Source organism: Odocoileus virginianus, chromosome 10 (genome assembly GCF_023699985.2).
Source record: "Odocoileus virginianus isolate 20LAN1187 ecotype Illinois chromosome 10, Ovbor_1.2, whole genome shotgun sequence".
NCBI classification, from domain to species: domain Eukaryota; kingdom Metazoa; phylum Chordata; class Mammalia; order Artiodactyla; family Cervidae; genus Odocoileus; species Odocoileus virginianus.
Window position 1 is genome coordinate 59,064,446 of NC_069683.1, and position 25,898 is coordinate 59,090,343.

Sequence of the window (25,898 nt, forward strand, 5' to 3'; positions counted from 1 at the left end):
TACAAAGGACTACAAGAGACTATTACGAACAACTATATGGCAATAAAATGGATAACCTGGAAGAAATGGACAGATTCTTAGAAAAGTTCAATCTTCCAAGACTGAACCAGGAAGAAATAGAAGTTATGAACAACCCAATTACAAGCACTGAAATTGAAGCTGTGATCAAAAATCTCCCAAAAATCAAAAGCCCAGGACCACATGGCTTCACAGGAGAATTCTATCAAACATTGCAGAAGAGCTAATGCCTATCCGTCTAAAACTCTTTCAAAAAACTGCAGAGGAAGGAACACTTCCAAACTCGTTCTATGAGGCCACCATCACTCTGATGCCAAAACCAGACAAAGACAATACAAAAAAAGAAAATTCCAGGCCAATATCACTGAGCAAAAGTCTTCAACAGAAGTTTAGCAAACAGAATTCAGCAACATGTCAAAAAGCTCATACACCATGATCAAGTGGGTTTATTCCAGGAATGTAAGGATACTTCAGTATATGCAAATCAATCAATGTGATACACCATATTAACAAATGGAAAGATAAAAACCATATGATAAAATCAATGGATGCAGAAAAAGCCTTTGACAAAATTCAACACCCATTTATGATTAAAACTCTTGAAAAAATGGTCATAGAAGGAACCTACCTCATTAATGTAGTAAAGGCCATATATGACAAGCCTACAGCAAACATTACTCTCAAGGTGAAAAACTGAAAGCATTCCCCCTAAGATCAGGAACAAGGCAAGGATGTCCACTTTCACCACTATAATTCAACATAGTTCTGGAAGTCCTAGCTACAGCAATCAGAGAAGAAAAAGAAATACAAGGAATCCAGACTGGAAAAGAAGAGGTAAAGCTCTTGGTGTTTGCAGGTGACATGACACTGTACATAGAAAATCCTAAAGATAGGATCAGAAAATTATAGAGCTAATCAGTGAATTTAGCAAAGTTGCAGGATACAAAATCACTACATAGAAATCACTTGCATTTCTATACACTAACAATGAAAAATCAGAAAGAGAAATTAAGGAATCCATTCCATTCACCATTGCAACAAAAAGAATTAAATATCTAGGAATAAACTTACCTAAAGAGACAAAAGAACTGTATACAGAAAATTATAAGACACTGATGAAAGAAATCAAAGACAACACAAACAGATGGAGAGATATTCCATGTTCCTGAATAGGAAGAATCAATATTGTGAAAATGACTACACTACCAAATGCAATCTACAGATTCAAAGCTGCTGCTGCTGCTGCTAAGTCACTTCAGTCATGTTGGACTCTGTGCAACCCCTTAGAGAGCAGCCCACCAGGCCCCCCATCCCTGGGGTTCTCCAGGCAAGAACACTGGAGTGGGTTGCCATTTCCTTCTCCAATGAAGGAAAGTGAAAAGTGAAAGGGAAGAGGCTCAGTCGTGTCTGACACTTAGCAACCCCATGGACTGCAGCCTACCAGGCTCCTCCGTCCATGGGATTTTCCAGGCAAGAGTACTGGAGTGGGGTGCCATTGCCTTCTCCAACAGATTCAAAGCAATCCCTATCAAATTACCAATGGCATTTTTCTTCTGACTCTTTGTGACCCCATGGACTGTAGCCTACCAGGCCCCTCTGTCCATGGCCAGGCAAGAATACTGGAGTGGGTTGCCATTTCCTTCTCCAAGAAATCTTCCCGTCCCAGGGATTAAACTCAGGTCTCCCGCATTGTAGGCTGAAGCTTTACCATCTGAGCCACCAGGGAAGCCCTGGTGGTTTTCACAGAACTAGAACAAAAAATTTCACAACTCATATGGAAACACAAAAGACCCCAAATATCCAAAGCAGTCTTGAGAAAGAAGAATGGAGCTGGAGGAATCAACCTTCCTGACTTCAGATAATACTACAAAGCTACAGTCATCAAGAGAGTATGGTAGTGGCCCAGAGATAAACCCATGTACCTATGGGTACCTTATTTTTGACAAAGGAGGCAAGAATATACAGTGGGACAAAGACAGCCTCTTCAATAAATGGTGCTTGGAGAACTTAGACTGATACATGTAAAAGAATGAAATTAAAAGACTTCCTAACACCATACACAAAGATAAACTCAAAATGGATTAAAGACCTAAATGTAAGACCAGAAACTATAAAACTCTTAGAGGAAAACATAGGCAGAACACTCGATGACATAAATCAAAGCAAGATCCTCTATGACCCACCTCCTAGAGTAATGGAAATAAAAACTAAAATAAACAGTTTTACTAAAGTGAAACTGTTTAAACTTAAAAGCTTTTGCACAGCAAAGGAAACCATAAGCAACCTTAAAATTGGAGAATATAATAGCAAATGAAATAACTGACAAAAGATTAATGTCTAAAATATACAAGCAGCCCATACAACTCAACACCAGAAAAACAAAGAACCCAATCAAAAAGAGGGGAAAAGACCTAAACAGACATTTCTCTAAAGATGGCTAACAAACATATGAAAAGATGCTCAACATCACTCATTATTAGAGAAATGCATTCAAAACTACAATGAGATATCACCTCATACAGGTCAGAATGACCATCATCAAAAAGTCCACAAACAATAAATGCTGGAGAGGGTGTGGAGAAAAGGGAACACTCTCGCACTGTTGGTGGGAATGTAAATTGACACAGCCACTATGAAAGATGGTATGGAGATTACTTTAAAAACTAGGGAAAAAACCATCACATGACCCAGCAATCCCACTCCTAGGCAAATACCCGAGGAAATCAAAATTGAAAAAGACACATATATGCCACTGTTCACTGCAGCACTATTTACAGTAGCTAGAACATGGAAGCAACCTAGATGTCCATCAAGAGATGAATGGATAAAGAAGTTTTGGTACATATACACAGTGGAACATTATTCAGCTATAAAAGGAATGCATTTGAGTCAGTTCTAATGAGGTGGATGAACCTAGGACCTATTATACGGAGTGAAGTAAGTCAGAAAGAGAAAGATAAATTATCATATTCTAATGCATATATACAGAATCTAGAAAAATGCTACCGATGAATGTTTTTGAAGGGCAGCAATGGAGAAACAGACATAGAGAACAGACTTATGGACATGGGGAGAGGGGAGGAGAGGGTGAGATGTATGGAAAGAGTAACATGGAAACTTACATTACCATACGTAAGATAGATAGCCAACAGGAATTTGCCGTATGGCTCAGGAAACTCAAACAGGGGCTCTGTATCAATCTAGAGGGGTGGGATAGGGAGGGAGATGGGAGGGAGGTTCAGAAGGGAGGGGATGTATGTGTACCTATGGCTAATTCATTCTGAGGTTTGACAGAAAACAACAAAATTCTGTAATCCTTCAATAAAATAATAAATTTAATTTTAAAAAACTGAATGAAAAAAAATAGGCCATTCTGGCTACCCTAAGCTTAAGAAAAGAGCTACAGAATTATTTTTAAAATGTAATATTCTTGAAATTAAAATTTTTGAAATTAAATTTAAAAACTTGAAATTAAATTCTGTTCTATCACCATCTTAAACAAAACAAAAAACTTTTAAGATTGAGTCCAAAAATAAAATACATAGGAATAAATCTGACCAAGGAGGTGAAAGACTCACTGAGAGCTATAAAACATTAACAAAGGAAAATGGGGATGACTTAAAGAAATGGAAAGCTATCTCATGTTCTTGGATTGAAATAATTAACATTATTTAAATGGCCATACTAGCCAAAGCAATCTATAGAGTTAATGTGGTCCCTATCACATTACCCATGACATTTTTTGCATAAGTGGAACAAATAACCCTAAAGTTTATATGGAGCCATTAAAGACCCAGAATTGCGAAACCAACTGTGAGGAAAAACCAAAGCTGGAGGCATAACCCTCCCCAGACTTCAGACAATAATACAAAGCTACAAGAGTCAAAACAGCACAGTATTTGCACAAAAACAGGCATATGGAACAATGGAATAAAGAGCCTCAAATACACAGACATTTATGGTCAATTAATCTTCAATAAAGGAGGCAAGAATATACAATGTGAAAAAGACAGTCTCTTTAGCAAGTGGTGTTGGGAAAGTTGGACACCTTCATATCAATAAATGAAGTCAGAACACACACACACCAAAGGCTTAAAAACTTAAATATAAAACATGACATCATACAACTCCTAGAAGAAAACAAAGGCAAAACATTTTCTGACATCAATAGTACCAATGTTTTCTTAGATCATTCTCCCAAGGCAATAGAAATGAAAGCCAAAAGCAGGGCAGGTGTGGGGGGCACCTAATGAAACATACAAGCTACTGCACAGCAAAGGAAACCATAAACAAAACAAAAAGACAACCTGCAGAATGAGAAATATTTATGATGCTACTGACAAGGGCTTAATTTTCAAAATATACAAACAGCTCATAAAATTCAACAACTGAAAAAACAAATAACTTAGTCCAAAAAATGGGCAAAAGACCTACAGACATCTCTCCAAAAATAACATACAGATGGCCAATTAGTATATGAAACAATGCTCAACATCACCCTTCTTCAGGGGATCTTCCTGAACCCAGGGATCAAACCTGTGTCTCTTATGTCTCCTGCATTGGCAGGCTGGTTCCACTAACACCATCTGGGAAGCCCAATGATTAGGAAAATGCAAATAAAAACTACAGTGAGATACCACCTCAGAGCAGTGGGAATGGCCATCATTAAAACAAATGCTAGAGAGGGTGTGGAGAAAATGGAATCCTCCTACATTGTTCGGGGCGGGGAGTTGGGGGGGGATGTAAAACACTATGGAGGTTCCTCAGAAAACTAAAATTTGGAGTTGCCATTTGATCCAACATTCCCACTCCAGGGCACATACCCAAACAAAAACTATAATTCAAAAAGATATAAGCACCAGTTCAAGATGGCAGAGTAGAAGAATGTGTATTCATCTCCTCCTGCAAGAACACCAAAATTGCAACTAGTTGTTGAACAACCATCAACAGGAGGACCCTGGAACCCACCAACAAAAGATACTTCACGTCCAAAGACAAAGAAGCTGTAGCAAGATCATAGGAGGGGCGCAATCACGATAAAGTCAAATCCCATACCTGCTGGATGGGTGACCCACAAACTGGAGAACAATAATACCAAAGAAGTTCTCCCACTGCTATGAAGGTTCTGAACCCCACATCAGGCTTCCCAGCCTGGGGATCAGACAAAGGAACTGAATCTCCAGGGACTCTGGCCTTCAAGGCCAGCATGATTTTATTATAGGTCTTCCATAGGACTGGGGGAAACAAAGACTCCAGTCTTGGAGGGCACAAACAATATCTTGTGCATACCAACATCCAGAGGAAAGGAGCAGGGCCCCCACAGGTGACTGAACCAAAACTACCAGCTACTGTTGGAGGGTATCCTGTAGAGGTGAGGGTCACCAGGGGCTCACCACAGGTCACCTCAGGCCAAACAACTCCAGGGAGGGAGTGCACCCCACCCATCAGCAGAAATTTGAATTAAAGCTTTACTAAGCAAAGTCCTGTCCACCAGTTTAGTTCAGTTCAGTTGCTCAGTCGTGTCCGACTCTTTGCAACCCCATGGACTGCAGCACGTCAGGCTTTCCTGTCCATCACCAACTCCCTGAATTTACTCAAACTCATGTCCATCGAGTTGGTGATGCCATCCAACCATCTCATCCTCTGTCATCCCCTTCTCCTCCCACCTTCAATCTTTCCCAGCATCAGGGTCTTTTCTAGTGAGTCAGTTCTTCGCATCAGGTGGCCAAAGTATTGGAATTTCAGTTTCAGCATCTGTCCTTCCAATGAATACTCAGGATTGATTTTCTTTAGGATAGACTGGTTCAATCTCCTTGCAGTCCAAGGGACTCTCAAGAGTCTTCTCCAACAACACAGTTCAAAAGCATCAGTTCTTCGGCACTCAACTTTCTTTATAGTCCAACTCTCACATCCATACATGACTACTGGAAAAACCATAGCTTTGACTAGACAGACCTTTGTTGGCAAAGTAATGTCTCTGCTTTTTAATATGCTGTCTAGGTTGTTCATAACTTTCTCCAAGGAGCAATTATCTTTGAATTTCCTGGCTGTAGTCACCGTTTGTGGTGATTTTGGAGCCCAAGAAAATAAAGCTTGTCACTATTTCCATTTTTTGTCCATCTATTAGCCATGAAGTGATGGGACTGGATGCCATGATCTTAGCTTTTTGAGTGTTGAGTTTTAAGCCAGCTTTTTCACTCTTCTCTTTCACTTTCATCAAGAGGCTCTTTAGTTCCTCTCCACTTTCTGTCATAAGAATGGTGTCATCTGCGTATCTGAAGTTATTGATATTTCTCCCAGTAATCTTGATTCCAGCTTGTGCTTCATCCAGCCCAGCATTTTGCATGATGTACTCTGCATTTAAGTTAAATAAGCAGGGTGACAAGATACAACCTTGACATACTCCTTTCACAATTTGGAACCAGTCTGTTCCATGTCTGGTTCTAACTGTTGCTTGTTGACTTGCATACAGATTTCTCAGGAGACAGGTAAGGTGGTCTGGTATTCTCATCTCTTGAAGAATTTTCCACAATTTGTTGTGATCCACACAGTCAAAGGCTTTGGCATAGTCAATAAAGCAGAAGTAGATGTTTTTCTGGAATTCTCTTGTTTTTCCTATGGTCCGGCAGATGTTAGCAATTTGATCTCTGGTTCCTCTGCCTTTTCTAAATTCAGCTTGAGCATCTGGACATTCACATTTCACACACTGTTGAAATCTGGCTTGGAGAATTTTGAGCATTACCCTGCTAGTGTGTGAATGAGTGCAATTGTGTGGTAGTTTGAACATTCTTTGGCATTGCCTTTCTTTAGGATTGGAAACTAGTATATACAGAATGGATAAACAAGGTCCTACTGTATAGCACAGTGAACTATATTCAATATCCTATGATAAACCATAATGGGGAAGAATAGAAAAAAGGGCATGTATACATAACTGAATTACTTTTCTGTACAGCAAAAATCAGCACAAGATTGTAAATCAACTACATTTAGATAACCAAAAAAAAAAAAAAAAAAACAGGTGAAAAAAACAACAGGCCCAGTGAGGAAGAAGCCCAGTAATCTGCATTCCAACCACTGTTTTTAGGTATTTCTTTTGTTCACTGATGTTTGATAACCTCTAGCTCAAATGAAGAACTGTTTAATAAACCCCAAATAAAGCCTAGGCAGGAAGTGATTTCTCACTGTTCTATTTATAAGAATGTTCACTCTTTCTTGGTTCCACCAAACAGCCATAACAAATCTCCAGTCTTCCAAGATATTTCCGGCTCCCCTACTTCCTAAATCACTCTACGCTGAAATTTTCAATTTTATGAGATGCTCTGAGCTTACAGCACATAAGTCTAGATCTTCAGATCCTGTCCTGAAGTGATATTTAAGGAGCAAGGTTTTTTCACTCTGTCTAACAACGCATTTTTGGTGACAGCAGCCCACTTACTGACAAACATTTCCCACCAGAAAGAGAGCTGTACAGAAAATATAAGCAGACTTCTACAGGAGACTGGGAGAGTTGTTACATTTACCTAATTTCTTAAAATATAAATGGGCCTCTCAAGGAGCTATAGCAGAGGGATACTTTTCCATTTTCTTTCTTTTTAGCACAACTTCATTCTGAAGTTTTGCTTTAAAAGGCAAGAGTAAGTAAAATTCAAACAGGTTTGCATACGTGAAACTATCTCTCAGAGATCAGGTATGAAATCTATTTTGTTTGATTGAACCAAACATAACACAGGAAAAAATTAAACAAAAGAGAAATAACTATAATTGGATAAACAACAATAATATTAATAAATTATTAATATAATACTAATTCTTAAACAAGAACATCTTTCACTTATTCTGAACATTTAACTGAAAATCCATTAAGTATCACATACCATACTAAATGCAAGATAAAAATAAGAGCATTGAAATGAGGCAGAATTTAAATAGCAGAACTTTGACTTTTGACCTAACCATTGGTTTATGCATCAAATACAGGCCTGCAAAGAAGGTGTAGTCCTTAAAGGCCTAGCCAGCTCTTGTAAATATTTTCCCTACTTATGCCACATAATTTTTTTCTTCCTAGATGTGTGTGAAATTCACAGTAAACAGTGTTTATATCTAGAGATAACCCCTAATTTTACTACCATATTCAAAAAAACATGTAGGTTTTTTTTAAAAAAAATTTTACCTTCAGCTCCATATGACAAAGGCAACAAGATAAAACAAAAAAGGACTTCCCTGGTTGTCCAGTGGTAGAGAATCTGTCTGCCAATGCAGGGAAATAGGTTTGATCCCTCCCTGGTCCAGGAACACTACATGTACTGTCGGGCAATTAGGCCCATACTCAACAACTACTAAAGCCTGCACATTCTAGAGCCCATGCATTGCAACTACTGAGGGCTTTGCCACAGCAACAAGAAGCTGCAACTAGAGTTAACTCTGCCTAGTTGTGGGTGTGTCTGGTGGTACAAGTAAAGTCCGATGCTGTAAAGAGCAATATTGCACAGGAACCTGGTCCATGAATCAAGGTAAACTGGACGTGGTCAAACAGCAGATGGCAAGAGTAAACATCGACATTTTAGGCATCAGTGAACTAAAAAGGACTGGAATGGGTGAATTTAATTCAGATGACCACTATCATCTGAATATCATTATCATCTTACCTATTAATGCGGGCAAGAATCTTTTAGAAGAAATGGAGTAGCCCTCATAGTCAACAAAAGAGTCTGAAATGGAGTAGTTGGTTGCAATCTCAAAAATGACAGATGATCTCTGTTCAATTCCAAAGCAAACCATTCAATATCATAGCAATCCAAGTCTATGCCCCAACCACTGATGCCACATTAGCTGAAGCTGAACAGTTGTATGAAGACCTGTAAGACCTTCTAGAACTAACACCCAAAAAAAGATGTCATTTTCATCATAGAGGATTAGAATGCAAAAGTAAAACGTTAAGAGATACCTGGAGTAACAGGTAAGATTGACCTTGGAGTACAAAATGAAGCAAGGAAAAGCTAACAGAGTTTGGCCAAGAGAATACACTGGGCATAGCAAACACCCTCTTCCAACAACAAGAGTTGACTCTACACATAGACATCAACAGATGGTCAATACCAAAAGCAGATTGATTACATTCTTTGCAACCAAAGATGGAGAAGCTCTATATAGTTAGCAAACACAAGATTTGGAGCTGACTGCCACTCAGATCATGAGCTCATTTCAAAATTCAGATTTAAGTTGAAGAAAGTAGGTAAAACCCCTGGGCCATTCAGTTACAACCCAAATCCAATCCCTTATGATTATACAGTGGAAGTGACAAATAGATTCAACGGATTAGATTTGACAGACAGAGTGCCTGAAGAACTATGGACAGAGGTTCACTGCATTGTACGGGAAGCGGTGACCAAAACCATCCCCAAGAAGGAAATGAAACAAGGCAAAATGTTTATCTAAGGAAGTCTTACAAATAGCTTAGAAAGAAGAGAAGCAAAAGGCAAAGGAGAAAGGGAAAGATATACCCAATTGAATGCAGAGTTCCAAAGAATAGCAAGGAGAGATAAGAAAGCCTTCTTGAGTGAACAATGCAAAGAAATAGAGGAATACAATAGAATGGGGAAAACTAGAGATCTCTTCAAGAAAATTAGCAATACTAAGGGAGCATATCATGCAAAGATGAACATACTAAAGGACAGAAACAGCAAGGATCTAACACAAGCAGAAGAGACTAAGATGAGTGGCAAGAATACACAGAAGAACTGTACAAAAAAAGGTCTTAATGACTCAGATAATCACAATGGTTTGGTCACTTACCTGACATTCTGGAATGTGAAGCCAAGTAGGCCTTAGGAAGCATTACTAAAAACAAAGCTAGTGGAGGTGATGGAATTCTAGCTGAGCTATTTATAAATCCATTTATAAATCTATTTATAAATCTAAAATATGATGCTGTTAAAGTGCCCTGGTGGCTCAGATGGTAAAGCGTCTGCCCACAATGCGATCCCTGGGTCGGGAAGATCCTCTGGAGAAGGAAAAGGCACCCCACTCCAGTCCTCTTGCCTGGAAAATCCCATGGATGGAGGAGTGTGGTAGGCTACAGTCCATGGCGTCGCAGAGAGTCAGACATGACTGAGCGACTTCACTTCACTTCACTTTAAAGTGCTACACTCATATGCCAGCAAATCTGGAAAACTCAGCAATTGCCACAGTACTAGAAAAGGTCAGTTTTCATTCCAATCCCAAAGAAGGGCAATGCCAAAGAATGTTCAGACTACCACACAATTGCACTCATTTCACATGCTAGCAAGGTAATGCTCAAAATTCTTCCAGCTAGGCTTCAATGGTACGTGAACAAAGAACTTCCAGATGTACAAGCTGGATTTAAAAAAGGCAGAGAACCAGAGACTTAATTGCCAACATCCATTGGATCATAGAAAAAGCAAAATACCTTGTGCAAAATGCTGGGCTGGATGAAGCACAAGCTGGAATCAAGATTGCCAGGAGGAATATCTACAATCTCACATATGCAGATGACACCACCTAATGGCAGAAAGTGAAGAGGAACTAAAGAGCCTCTTGATGAGTGTGAAAAAGAAGGAAGGAAAGCCTGAAAAGCTGCACTCCACGGAGGTTGTAGAGTTGGACACAGCTCAGCAACTGAAAACAATAGCAACCCCTCTCACACACCTCAGAGTACTTCAAGGTAGATAAACTATATAGTAAAAATGATTATATAATTACGTTACCGCTACTCACAAACTAATAATCACTGATATCATTTCCCATAGTCAAAATTTATCTTTGAAATGAAGGTCCAACAACTGAGCTGGTAGAATAAAGTGCCTTACACAAAACATAAAAGGTATTAGTTGGGTCACTGTTGTATCTCACAGGCTAAGTCTTTGAACATACATACAAATTATTTTGAATGCAGTGGATGGGGAACTCTTGACATTCTCAGGCAAGTGAAATAAACAATTTTTTTTTTCAGCTAATGATTTTTCCTAAGTTAAAAATAATTTGCATTGAAATACCTATATTCTACCAAATACATATGTTGCAGTATTTTTATGGAATTTATAGTAATGGTAGTCACACTGCCACATAACATTCAACAGTTTGACAGAAAGTTTTGAATCTGTGAGGATTACACATTTTATGTACTCACATGAGTCATAGCCAGGGAGCCAAAAATGGGCCCCACTTTTAATTTTTTAATGGATAGACTGGGCAATGCCAATAAAATTTACACCTTATCAATTCTTTTAGGTACATGTCATCAGTTGACTTATGAACTCTTTTAATAAGGTTGTTATTATTGTTTAGTCACTAAGTCATGTCTGACTTTGGGACCCCAGGATGCCAGGCTCTTCTGAGAAATCCCAAGAATACTGGAGTGGTTTTCCATTTCTTTACTGCTGAGCCACCAGGGAAGCCTTTTTTAGTAAGATTATTAATAAGTAAGGTCTTCCCAGGCGGCACTAGTGGTGAAGAATCTGCCTGCCAACGCAGGAGACAAAAGAGATGCGGGTTCAATCCCTATGTCAGGAAGATCCCCTGGAAGAGAACATGGCAACCCAATCCAGTATTCTTGCCTGGAGAATCCCATGAAGAGAGGAGCCTTTACAGGCTATAGTCACAGCACTCATACACTCATAAGTAAGTTACTGAGAAAAAACAAAAAATTATAGATCATTTGGAGGCATTTAAATTTGACTGAAGTTAATGAATTGCAGCTTGTAACTATCATTTATCAAGTTCAAGAAATTTTACAAGAAATATTCCTCCTCTTTCACAACACAGCTATAAGGTAGTCATGATTCCTACATCACAAAATAGAAAACTAAGGCTCTGAGAAGGTAGGAGTTGGCTCTCCCAGGGTCTTAGATACAGTAACGGGCTCAGAAAGGAGTTATTCAGATTGTCTGTCAAAAAACACATGCTTGTACTTTCAACTCTGCCATGTTATTTCTGATGACTAGGGATGAAGTAGAGAAAAGTAATAGAAATAGAAAATAGAATATTGAAATATTTCTACAGAAACAGAAAAGGCCATTAAATTCTGATTTCAGATTGTAGTATCTAATTTATACAAAAGTGAAAGCATTAAACTGCTAGAAATTTTGTTTAATTTTTAATTTTAATGAATCTATTGCTCAGAAGTTTACAACCCATATTAACTTCAAAATCTTAAAATTCCAATTAAAACACATAAATATGTCAAATATCTTACCTCACAAATATATTTTATATACTTTTCATGATTTACATGTTAGTTACACTTACAACTTCTAAGGTTTTATTTAAGGCCTTATACATCACAGAGTTCATTTTATTTAGTGAGAGGCTAAATATGTATTTTTTATGCTCTTTCAATTTTTCATTGGCATATATCAATAAAATTTCCTTTCCAAAAACAATTTTGCTTTTTTGCTACTTAAATTCAAGCTTCCCTTCCTCTTTCTTTCCTCGCTGTTCTTTACTTCTTGGACTAATTCTTATGTAAGTAGCTTTCCTCCCCTTACATGCCATCCGTGCAATTCTGTTACCTTTCTTCCTGTCATTCTGCTATCTATAGCTTCGGAAGTCTTCAAAGCCACCTGTAATGTGCCTGGAGGGCTGCAGTGCCTGGGGTCACAAAGAGTTGGACATGACTGAGCAAGTGAGCATACAAACAAATGTTTTAACAGCTAGTAGTGCTCAGACAAGAGATCTAAGAAAGCCGTGCCCCCAGGTGATTTCTGAGAGTATCTTCACTGGTAGGCTGACATTAGCAAACCCAAAACTGAGGTCAAAGTGATAGGTGTCTAAGCAATCATCATTCATAAAAATAAAATGAAAATAAAATGAGATCCCAAATTTACCCTTGATGCAAAAAGTCCCAGCTGTTTCTTTGTATGTGTTCCCAAGTAAATTATTGCGAAATAAATAACATAATAAGTGATTTATACCAGATCTTAAGGATTATTTTTCTCTTTATGGCTGCACCCCCAGAGATCTGCAGTGAACAAAACCAACCAAAGTGGAGGATAAAACTTCCCCTAAATATCTCCGCAGCAACTGGAGTTCTTATATGTTCCCTCAATACAGTTTACTTAGAATAAAAGCTATAATTAAAGTTTCATGAGGTTGAAGAATGGGAAAGTTTTATTTGACAATTGTATCACCAACGCTTTGCATAATACTTGCCACATAGCAGACCCTCAAATATTTTTTAATAACTAATTGGAAAAAATAGTACTTTGATGCCCCTACTTGAGAAAATAATCTACTTTCCTCAGTTTTAAAACTCATATGTCCTTGCTTTTTATTTCATATGCCACTGTGAGAGTTTATTGAAAACTTATTTAACTTACATGCTTATTTAACTTAAAACTTACTTAACTTACACCCAAAATGCTGGGCTAGATGAAGCTCAAGCTAGAATCAAGATTGCCAAGAGAAATACCAATAACCTCAGATATGCAGATGACACCACCCTAATGGCAGAAAGTGAAGAGGAAATAAAGGGCCTCTTGATGAAGGTGAAAGAAGAGAGTGAAAAAGCTGGCTTAAAACTTAACATTCAAAAAACAAAGATCATGGCATCCAGGCCCATCACCTCATGGCTAATAGATGGGCAAAAAATGGAAACAGTGACAGACTTTATTTTCTTGGGCTCCAAAACAACTGCAGATGGAGACTGCTTACTCCTTGTAAGAAAAGCCATGAAAATCGTAGACAGCATATTAAAAAAGCAGAGACATCACTTTGCCAACAAAGGCCCATATAGTCAAAGCTATGGTTGGAGTCATGTATGGATGTGAAAGTTGGACCATAAAGAGGGCTGAATCCCAAAGAATTGTTTTCTAACTGGTGTTGAAGAAAACTCTCGAGAGTCCATTGAACTGCAAGGAGATCAAACCAGTCAATCCTAAAGGAAATCAACCCTGAATATTCATTGGAAGGACTGATGCTGAAGCTGAAGCTCCAATACTGTGGCCACCTGATGGGAAGAGCCAACTCATTGGTAAAGACCTGGATGCTGGGAAAGACTGAAAGCAGGAGGAGAAGGGGACGACAGAGGATGAAATTGTTGGATGGCATCTCTGATTCAATGGACATGAGTTTGACAAGCTCTAGGAGATAATGAAGGACAGGGAAGCCTGGTGTGCTGCAGTCTATGAGGTTACAAAGTGTCAGACATGACTGAGTGACTGACTGACTGAATAACACTGAAAGCATGATGATACCTGTCTTCATAGAATGCCAGAACAGGGAGAGGCTTTAAATGTAATAATTTACAGAAAAGAATGATCTTAGATAGTAAAAGTGATATACACAGTGATTTATATGTATTTAGTTATCCAAGGCACAGTGAATGAGAACCAGGTCTCCCAAATTCTGGATTTTTTTTTCAATTTCATCAGTTCAATTTACTTTTATTATTAAAATGTTATGAAGCATTATAACCTGTATAGCTAACATCAATGCAGCTATTAGTATCTCTTAAAATATCAAAAACCTGAGTTTGAATATTCCATTGACGAAATTACTAGCTGAATTACTTGGCAATATCATAGTATTTATTAAATGTATTTCCATTTCCCTACTTGCAAATTATTCTGCACAAAAAAGAAAGAAATATCCAGTGATCAAGACAACATTCCACAATGAGACGATTATGAAGACAAGAGCTTCCATAGCAATGCAAGGTTTGCAAAACTCAAAATAATTAGAAATTTCCATCTAAGAATGCTCTGATAATGGCTATTCTCAGTTTTTTGGGTTTGGGTTCTTTTGCTTGTTCATTCGTTTTTAAGTTGTTCAGCTCTAATGAAAGGACACCGGATAGGACATAAGTGTTTCCAGAGGAGTTTAGAATGCTGACAACGTAGGAGAACAAATTTACAGTAATTTTTTGAAGTAGTGTTCTAGTTTGCCAAACAAAAGAAAATGGGGGTAGAGAACACAGAATAGTCACTGCTTTGAAATATACTGTTCTGTGTTACCAAGTCCACTCTTGATATGGTGAGTCAATGAGAACTGGTTCATACATGTCTTAGGAAGTTGGAATTGTTACACTATATTTACCTATATGTTTTCAGCATTACAGTTGAAAAAGCTTTTTCAAAATAGAAAAGAATTACAGAATGGAAAGTACATACAGCTGTTGCTTATTTCTGATTATCACAATTATTTTCAAATTTCTTATCTAAACACCTGATTACATGTTTTTTTAATCTGGCAAAGAGCCAAAGTCATTCAAATTTTATATTTATAAAAGGTAAAAGTCAGAGACTGTTTCTTCCCTCTTATTTTGGCAATAAATAGTAGCATTCAATTTATTTTTTCTATTTCTAATGTAAGTCACTGAGAGTAGTCTTATGTTAAATTGGCATTACCAAAGGCACTGCCACAACTTTTGAAAAATTTGTAAATTTTGATTTTTAGGAAAAAAAAAAAACCTTCCAGAATTATAAAACAATTCCCACAAAAATCTAATACTTATCTTTAGTAAAATTATCATATTAGATATGAATCTGTTACAATGAAGAGTTAGTATATTGCACAAATGTTGCTTTGGGCACTGACACAAAACTACATATGCACAGGATTACTGGACTCCTTTTATAAAGGCTTAAGTTCAACAATTTGCAACATCAAATAGTTCCTAAAAGTGTGCTTCCTGGGAAATATTTGCATTAATAATAGCAAACAGTAGCTAACCTATTTTGAGTTTTGTACCTAGGTTATCAATGGAAGACGTGGCAAAAAGGTATTTGAAGGGGAAATGCACAAAAAAGGAAGATGACTGAAACAGCAGTCTCATTGCCAAAGGAAAAGGCCATACTCCATTAAGGCAACAGCCCCAGGCTATTTGTAGGACTGCCTGGTACAAGTACCCAGTCTCTCTGGATCCAATTCTTTCTCAAGGCCCTCCCACCATCAACTGCAAGAGCACTTTCAAAAGGGAGACTCAAGAGTAGGCAAACAAGATCACTGTTCAGATTCACTTTGAAAACTTTAAAGAAGTAAAAGTCTGAGACGGGTAGCTAAAAGTGCTTTCCGAAGTTGAAATCCTTGTAACCAATCAAGGTGCAAATAAAAAGCAGCTTTGGTTTAACAGTGAATCTCTTTAGGATTCTGTCTGCAATGGAGTTCCTTCAAAACAGAGCTCACACAGTCTGAGAAAGACTGAAACAGAACTCTGGCATTACTGTAAAGATTAAAAGTCAAGAGAAGCTGAAATGCTTGACCAGGAAGGAGGCAGAGTGCTCTGGAAAGATGCCAAGAATCATAGGGAGTCTGGAGTACACCTGGAACTGATGACACAGCCATCCCTAACGAGCACAAGTTAGAGCTAGGCAGGCATTATTCATTCAACAGATAGTACTCGGGGCCTAAGATAAGGAAACTGAAAAACTGAGAGAGAATGCACTAAAGAATCCAGCGGACAGAGAGTGAAGGATGAGGTAGGGGCGCGAGAAACAGAAGAGAGGTTTAGAAAACCAAATACCCGGGTTACCCACAGAAGAAGATAGAGCCAATAAATGACCAGTGACCAAGAAAAAAACACATTAGGTGGTGAGAAAACAAGAGATGAGAGAGCTCTTCATCAAAAGACAACTCAAAAAATTATCTGACAACCGGTCCCTAAAGACTGAGAAAGGAATGCAACATATGAAGGCAGTTAGCTTGCAGAATTCAAAGATGTCAGAGAAGGTCATACTAAGAGCAAGGGCGGGGGGGGGGGGGTAAGAGGGGAAGAGTTTCCTGGGAGTAGGGGTTCCTGTGGGATGCTGGAGAAGAGAGGAGACACAGTGCCTGGGAAAGTTTGGGGGAAAGAAAACAGGTGGGTGAGAAGGAGCCGTCGAGCCGTCAGGGTGACTGCGACGACGGAGGTTGCAAATGCTGGAGGTGGGCAGACAGACCTTTGAATCAGGAGCCCCCCCCCTCAACCCCGGAGGAGTGAAGTCTCACTCCATGCCCGTATCCCACTGCCCCCTTCCACCAGGGCCCGAAGTCCGGGTCTTTCCCGGGGGTCATCGGGAACTAGGCCGGGCTAGGCCCCGCCACCCCCCGGCGGCGGGGCTCTTGGCACGCGGCGGGACGAGCCTGGCGCCCACCTGCCCGGTCCGCGTCCTTCCTCCCGAGGCTCGGCCCTGCCCCCGTCTCTACTCACCGAGGGCGCCGTCAGACGGCTGATGCTCTCGCCCAGCGAGTCCAGGTTGACCCGCCTGCGGCGCTGCGCTCTCCTGGCCCCGGCCGTGGCGGCGCTGACTGCGGCGGCTGCTGCTGCGCCGGCCGCCGGGGCTCGGGCGGAGACGAGCGCCGCGCTGGGCTCGAACGGCCCGGGCGCGCTGCGGCCGCCGTTCCAACAGAGCCTGGACAACGGGCACTCTGCCTCCTCCTCGGGGCTGGTCTCCAGATAGTCGGAGCCCAGGGAGCTGAAGGACTCGGACGAAATCTTCCTCCGAGACATGCTGTCGGCGCTGCGGCGGCCGCGGCGGCAGCGGCGGCGGGGATACGGGCGGCGGCGGCGGCTGCACCGGCGGCGTTAGGGACGCTGCGGCCGCGGGGCGATGGGGCAGGGCTGCTTGGCCCGGAGCGCGGCCCCGGAGCCGCGGAGCCTCTGGAGCCGACTGCTCATGGCGGGAACTTGCAGCGCCGCGCTGCCCTGGGCCCGCGTTCGCCGGCCGCTGCCGCCTCGGCGCGCTCCTGGACGCGTCTCCGCGGTCGCTCTCCGACTCGTGGGGAGGCTGCGAGCCCGGGGGCGGCCCGGCGGGGAGGCGGTGGCCGCGCGGCCGCGGAGGCAGAGGCTCGCGCCGCCCGCGCGCCCAGCTCGCCCCTGGTGCCCCCGCTCCGCCCGCCCTTCCCTCCCGCCTCCCCTCGCCTCGCCGCCCGCCTCCGGCCTCCGCGCGCCCCCTCCTCCGCGCCGTCTCTCCGCAGCCGTCACGTGTCGCCTTCGCACCCACTGGAAGTCTCTGCCTCTGTGCTGTCGCCACGTTTCGGGAGCAACGGGGACACTTCGGCGCCGTCCTCTGAGCGCCACCCTAGCTCCCGCCGTCCCCACCTCCTCGCGAAAGAGGCAGCTGAGGAGCAGACGGGGCCCCGGGGGCCCTGAGACAGGGGGGCACCCGGCCGGGACTGAACACCTGCCTTTGCAGCCGCCTCGGGGAAGCCTGAGGGCGTGGGACTGGGGTCCATCATTTAGAGTCCATCATCGATCTTTCCCTCCGAGTTCATTTGGGAAGTCCTGAGGCCAAAGGGGAAAGGCCGAGGGGTCGCTTACAAGGGAAGGGGAGGGCCCACCCCCCCCTGCTGGAGCAGCAGCTGGTGAGGACGGGTGTTCTCCTCCTCGGCCGAGGCTGCGTGGGCTTGTAGATAGCCCAGAGCCGAGAGGCAGTGAATGAGGACAGCGTCTGCTTGGGCAAGAGCCCTGTTGCCGAGCATCGACCTGGCTGGGCGAGCCCTGGCTCCTGGCCCCCCGCCTCTGTGCTGGTGCTGGACAGCTCCGCTGGCCACCTGCAGCCGCGGTTGCAGGCGCAGTCCCTCCACGGACTCCACCACCTAGGAGCCGGGCAATGACACTACCCTTCATTCTCCCGGCGCTTTGCTCCAAATATGCGATCTGTTCGGGGTAGGCTGCAAATGCTGCTCGGGAAGCCAAGGGGAGTGAGACAAAGACTTTTCAAAGCCCAAGAACAGCCTCCCAGGTTTGCTGTGGAGCTGCTCCATTCCAAAGCTTGGGCTGCGCTATGCTTCGTCTCTCGGTCGTGTCCAACTCTTTGCGACCCCATGGACTGTGTAGCCTGCCAGGCTCCTCTGTCCATGGGGATTCTCCAGGCAAGAATACTGGAGTGGGTTACTATGCCCTCCTCCAGGGGATCTTCCCAACCCAGGGGGCGAACGGAGGTTTCCCTCCTTGCAGGTGGATTCTGTACCGACTGAGCTACCAGGGAAGCCCCATTCCAAAGCCTGCCTCTTGGCAAAAGAACAGTGGCGCTTAGTGCCTCTCCCCATTGTGCTTGCTTTTAGCTCCAGGAAAGCCTGGGACTTGTTCTAACACTGAGATGGGCAAGTAAGGGTCCCTGGCTGTGCTTCCCTCTGCAGCAAAGCACCTGAGCAAGCTCCCCACCATTCCCCTTCCCTGGAAAGAAAAGTTGACAGGTTCTGGCTTTCGCTCTGTAGAGACATAAAAGCAAAAGCAGTTTTTCTTTCAAAGGTTCTTCCAAGGTAAAGGCAGATAGGTTTCTGGATTGTGTCTATTTTAAAACTAACAGGCAAAACAAAAACCCCTTGCTACAACACAACCTCAATTTGCTTTTAATTCTAAATCTTCCCGTTTGTTTATGAGAACCCAAATAAATATAAATGCTGTCTGAAGATTCCTTTTACATTTGGGGAAAATGCCCTCAAATTGATTCAGAGATATGCCTTAATCAGGTTTTAAATAGATGTTAAAGATATGAACTTGCACATTACCACACACATACTCCCCTTCAAATACATACGTACATATATATGTATATATATATGTATATATATATCAGTTCAGTTCAGTTCAGTTGCTCAGTTCAGTTCAGTCGCTCAGTCGTGTCCGACTCTTTGTGACCCCATGAATCGCAGCACGCCAGGCCTCCCCGTCTATCACCAACTCCCGGAGTTTACTCAAACTCATGTCCATCAAGCCGGTGATGCCATCCAGCCAACTCATCCTCTGTTGCCCCCTTCTCCTCCTGCCCCCAATCCCTCCCAGCATCAGGGTCTTTTCCAATGAGTCAACTCTTCACATCAGGTGGCCAAAGTATTGGAGCTGCAGCTTCAGCATCAGTCCTTCCAATGAACACCCAGGACTGATCTCCTTTAGGATGGACTGGTTGGATCTCCTTGCAGTCCAAGGGACTCTCAAGAGTCTTCTCCAACAACACAGTTCAAAAGCATCAATTTTTCGGCGCTCAGCTTTCTTCACAGTCCAACTCTCACATCCATACATGACCACTGGAAAAACCATAGCCTTGACTAGATGGACCTTTGTTGGCAAAGTAATGTCTCTGCTTTTTAATATACTATCTAGGTTGGTCATAACTTTCCTTCCAAGGAGTAGTGTCTTCTGATTTCATGGCTGCAATCACCATCTGCAGTGATTTTGGAACCCTCCAAAATAAAGTCTGACACTGTTTCCACTATTTCCCCATCTATTTCCCATGAAGTGATGTGACCAGATGCCATGATCTTAGTTTTCTGAGTGTTGAGCTTTAAGCCAACTTTTTCACTCTCCTCCTTCACTTTCATCAAGAGGTTTTTTAGTTCCTCTTCACTTTCTGCCATAAGGGTGCTCAATAGTGTCCAACTCTTTGCAGTCCCATAGACTGCAGCATGCCAGGCTTCCTTGTCCATCACCAACTTATGGAGCTTACTCAAACTCATGACCATTGAGTTGGTGATGCCATCCCACCATCACATCCTCTGTCATCCTCCTATATGTGTGTATATATATATATATATATATATATATATATATTCTTTCTCAGTTTGCTAATTGCTAACTGCATAGTTTCTCCTCTTACCAGAGGAAATCAGGCCTCTTTTTAAAAATTATAATAATAGTTATTATTTGTAATTACTAAGATTTTGATTTTATGGTGTATCTACTGTTGATTTTCCTACTACTTCACTTAATTCTACATGCATTTGTTTCCACTGGAAACTAGATACACATTAAACTTTTATCATAAAGTTTATTCATCAGTTCTGCTGAAAACTCTCACTGGCCTTTTTTCCTTATTTTGGGGGAGTAAACTACATTATTACAACATTGGGAAAGCTGTTTAACATTCTCGTTGTGCAGTATCAATCATAGCATAATGCTGGAATTTTTAGTTCTCTTTTTCAGTAATAATGATATAACTGTCAAGTTCTTTACAGTCATATAATTTTAGATCTTCTATTCTGGATACTAAACAGCATATGCCTTTTATATTCTTTTAATAACTACTGTAGCTCACACACTCACACAAATGTTCTTTTTTGGTAATGGCAAATAACCTTTACATTGAACTTAAAATCAAAACTTTTACTAATCATTCATACTCTTGTCTCAAAGTCAAATGCCTGAGGTCAAGGCAATAAGTATCATTCATTTCCAAAATTTACAGGCAGCCCAAGAGTCTTCTTGTTTACACTGAAGGTTTGTTGCCAGAAAGAATTCTGCACCTATGGGACATTTTTGCTTTGTGTGAACCATTTGAATCAGACTCTTCATAGTATCTAGCCAGAAGAAGTGGATCTTACAGTTTTCTGTATGAATTGATGATCACGATTTCCCCAATGATTTTTAAACTATAAATAAATGGAGGCCTAGATATAAACAGTATATCAATCTATTTTACTTTCAAGGGTTTCCTTCATATTTCTGCTCAGGAGGAGGGTTCAAAACTTCTCCATATGAACAATGCCGTGTGTTATACTTGAATTAACATCTTTAAAAGGTAGCATAACCTCTTCTCCATAAAACAAAAATTTAAAGCCTTAGAACTATTAAAAGGAATCGATATATTTTAGGAAAGAGTAGTCCACTGAAAAATGAAAGATTTGTGCTCTGATTTTAGGGGGAAAACTTGTGCAGACTCATTCCCACAAATTCAGTCATGCTAAATCTATTGTGTTTCGATAAATTCCTCAAAGTATAGTATCCTACTGGAAAAAGAAAATGCAGGAATGTACTTGGTTTGTTTGTGAAGTCAGTGAGGGCAGTTGAGGACTCAACTCAAAATGATCAAGCATTGGGAAGGATTCCTTAAGAGAGTAGATTTCTCATCTTAATTAAAATGGTGACTAATTCCCCTTTAAACATAAAAATAAATTGTTGTGTATGTCTTACCTTCATGTACAACATTGCTGTTTATAAAGTCCTTTCACTTGCATTGCCTCATTTGATTTGATATTCATTCTGTCCAGAAAAGTAAAGAAAAATTACCTCTGTCGAGTTAAAAACAAAAGACAAACAAACACAAAAAAACCTTACCTCAGTCCTCAGTCTCCAAATTCTTTGCAATTCAGAACTTCAAACTCTTTCCTAATTTCTTTTCATCCATCCAAGTCTTCAGCAAGAAAACCTGCAACATCTAACTACATATGTGTTCTGTGAAACAGAGTTCTTGCTTGATATCAGAAGACTGAGGAAATCACTCCTTGTAGTCAATCTTTACATAAATTTAGCAATTTACAGGAACTGTGCATGTAATAGTAAAGCAAGTTCGTCGAAGAAATATAGCAGCAGGTGAATTCTTAAGCAGGACAAGTTTTTCTGTATCCCTGACTCAGAAAAATTACCGCACATACACACACACACACACACACATATTCCATATTTGCAGGTTAACCCTATGTACGCGTTTCCTAAATGAGATCTGTCTACCTCTCCCACTTTCTCATAATCCTTTTTTATAAGAGGGAAAACATACTTTCTCAGTGAAAGACTAAATAAATAAGAGCAAAGATATCATGCTTCATATTCATGCATAAGTATAACTAAGGACTTCCCTGGTGGCTCAGTGTTAAAGAATCCACCTGCCAGTTCAGGAGACGCAGAAGATGTGGATTTGATCCCTGGATCAGGACGGTCCCCTGGAGAAGAAAATGGCAACCCACTCCAGTATTCTGGAGTACTGAATACTCCAGAATGTGGAGTATTCAGTACTTTATATGAGATTATATGAGATTATATGAGATTCTTTTTCATGTACTAAGTACAGATTATATTGGAAGATTATTGTGTTTTTACATATTTTTATAAATCACATTTTTGTCCTTATATATCTAATAAGAGCAATACTTTGTACTAAGTGATTCAACTGTGGTCCACTATAGCCTTTAATCATTTCCCTAAATATTTCTTCCCACATTGTACTCAAACCTTTTGCCTTTCAAATTATCTCCAAAGGCTTGCCTTCCAAATCTAAGTAAAGATGAATTAACATTTGTTGAGAATCTACTATGCACTAGGGTGTTTTTACTTTTTGCTTCATTTAATCTTTACAGTGACACCATTGGATGTATTTACCCAGTTTTACAAATATGAAAATTTTGCACAGAGGTTTTAAATACTCTCCTCAAGATCATGGAGCTGATAAGTATTAGTCAGAATTACAGTCCTACTCCTAAGCCCATATATTTCTATTGAAACCTGTTTCCTGCCTTCATTTTGTAATTGACCTCAAATGTTTGAAAAATACAAAGAAAAATCTGATGAATTAAAATCACAATGTGAGTGGTTTATTGCATTACAAATACATATTATACATTGGAATTATTCTCTGGAACACAATGTCATGAAAAAGCACTGATCTGTGCAGAAGCTTTACTTAATAGTAGCCACCCGGCTAATGACTGGCCATGTGACCCAAAAGCAAGTTGCTTAACCTCTCTGGGTCACAGACCCCACATCTATAAATTGAAAGGGTTGAGTAAAATCTTCAGAGTATCACCAGTTCCCAAGATTTAATAATCTTGTTTTCTATTTGTGGAGTTATTAATTTTATTTCCAGGTATGTCTTGTGCCTAGAAAAATTTCACCTCACGTATTATAGGGTCAGTTCCTCTTTTTCCTCCCTATCACATCCTTTCTGAGAATGCAATTTCTCCTCAAATCCCTTCTTTAATTGCCTGAGAGCTTCTTAAATGAAGCTGCCATGAACATGGTCCATAGAATTAAATGGATAAAAAGGAAAAATTTCAACTCAATTGTATTTGGTTAGATGTTCACCATCTCTCTGTCTTTTCATAACCTAATTCTTCTGTCTGCTTTATTATATTATAGAAAGGAGTCATATTTTCCTGTCTGCAACTTATTAAGCTTGACAGCTAACAAGAATTAGTATGAATTATCAATGTGTGTCTTTATATAACCTTGTTAATGTTAGTAGACATTTACTTAAATACATTCAATTTGTCATGTATATTCACTGAGTCCATGGGGTCACAAAGAGTCAGACATGACCGAGCAACTGAACTGAACTGAACTGAATTGATGCACTCTGCCATGTAATCATTATCTTAATTTAATAATCTATTTTTAATCCAGTTTTAATACAAATACTAGAATCCTTAAAATTTTAGCATTCAGAATGAAATATTATGCCGTTGTCACTAGATATAAAATAAACATTAGTAAAGTGTTTCTAATGTTGATTAATGGCAGTGTACTTAGATTCCTTAAAGTAATTAATAGAAAAATATTTGTTTAAAATTAAGAAAAAAGTCATAATTTATACTCATTTGAATGATAATCTTTGGAAAGCATTTCAGGGTGATATTGAAATAACTGATCTCAATAATTAGTAGATCAGTTCAAGTCTAAAAATATTAGTTAAAATGATTCTAAATTTTTTATCCACCAAAAGACATGAAATTTTAAAATAAAACATGTGTTTACTCATTTCTAACAGTTCTCCTTTTAATAAGCACTATAAGTGTTAATTCCTCTATTGGTATACTAAAATTGACAGGCATTTATACCAGCACGGTGAACTAAAATTAAAGTGTTTTTTTCTCGAATTCATACAGGGACTTATTACGGTCACATAAATAGAATTATCCTTGTTTCCAGATAAGTAGCATGTGATTGCACTAATAGTCATTCCAAAGCCTGTGCACCAAGACCACAGAAGTGATTCTGTGTTTTCTCCCTGCAGGTTATGTAGACATAAGCTGAGTCTATCTTTGCCCAGTTCCATAAGGTCTTTCCACTTCTTTCTCAGAGAAGACACAAATTTTCTTGGTTTTTAGGTTTTCAAATAATTTTTAATATACCCCCTAAACCAAAAGAAATACTTAACAATTCAATGTATAAGGCAGTTGTACTGAAACAATTTTATTATGATTTATGTCCTAGCAACTTAGTAGCATTTAAAATATGTACTTTTTATATTTTTGCCATCTTTGCTAGGCAAGATAGCAAATATACTATCTTGATTACTATAGCTGTGTAGTATGGCCTGACGACAGAGAGCATGAGTCCTCTAGCTTCATTTTTCTTTCCCAGGATTGCTTTGGCTATTTAGGGTCTTTTGTATTTCCATACAAATTGTTAAAATTTTCTCTGTTAGTGGGAATGTAAATTGATACATCCACTTTGGAGAACAAAATGGAGCTTCCTTAAAAATCTAAAAATAGAATTGTCATACTACCAGGCATATACCTAGAGGAAATCATAATTTAAAAAGACACATGTATACCAATGTTCATTGCAGCACTCTTCACAATAGCCAGGACATGGAAGCAACCTAACTGTATATCAACAGATGAATAAGAGGTGGTACCTATATACAATGTCATTACACATTATACATTATATTACATTACACATTACACATTATATTACACAGTAATATTACACAGTCATTGAATGCAATGAAATAGTGCCATTTGCAGAGACATGGGTAGATACAGAGAATGTCGTACAGAGGGGAGTAAGTCAGAAAGAGAAAAACAAATATCATATATTAACACATATCTAGGAACATGGCACAGATGAATCTATTTGCAGGACAGGAATCCAGAGGCAGACAGAATGGACATGTGGACACAGCAGGAGCAGGAGAGGGCAGGGAGAACTGAGAGAGCAGCACTGGAACATATGCACAATAGAGAGCCAGCTGCTGTACCGCACAGGAAGCTCAGCTCCGTGCTCTGTGATGACCTGGAAGGGCGGGACGGGGGTGAGGCTCAGGGTGGGATGGGGGGTGGGGGGGGGGGGGGAGGCTCAGGGTGGGACGGGGGTGAGTGGCGGGGAGGCTCGGGAAGGAGGGGAGAGCTGATTCACTTTGCTGTATAGCGGAAATGAACACAACTTTGTAAAGCAATTATACTCCAATAATAAAATGTTCAAAAAATACAAAAAACTTTAATGATAT

General features: G+C 40.3%; 1 protein-coding gene across 1 annotated transcript in view; it reads right to left on the reverse strand.

The window, feature by feature from the left end:
- Positions 1 to 17,561, reverse strand: part of GUCY1A2 (guanylate cyclase 1 soluble subunit alpha 2) — a 405,388-nt gene extending 387,827 nt beyond the window's left edge. Inside the window, exon 1 of the mRNA XM_070473645.1 lies at positions 17,165 to 17,561. Coding sequence (XP_070329746.1) covers positions 17,165 to 17,464 — 300 coding nt within the window. The 5' untranslated portion in view covers positions 17,465 to 17,561. The remainder of the gene's footprint in view (positions 1 to 17,164) is intronic.
- Between the last annotated feature and the right edge of the window lie 8,337 nt (positions 17,562 to 25,898).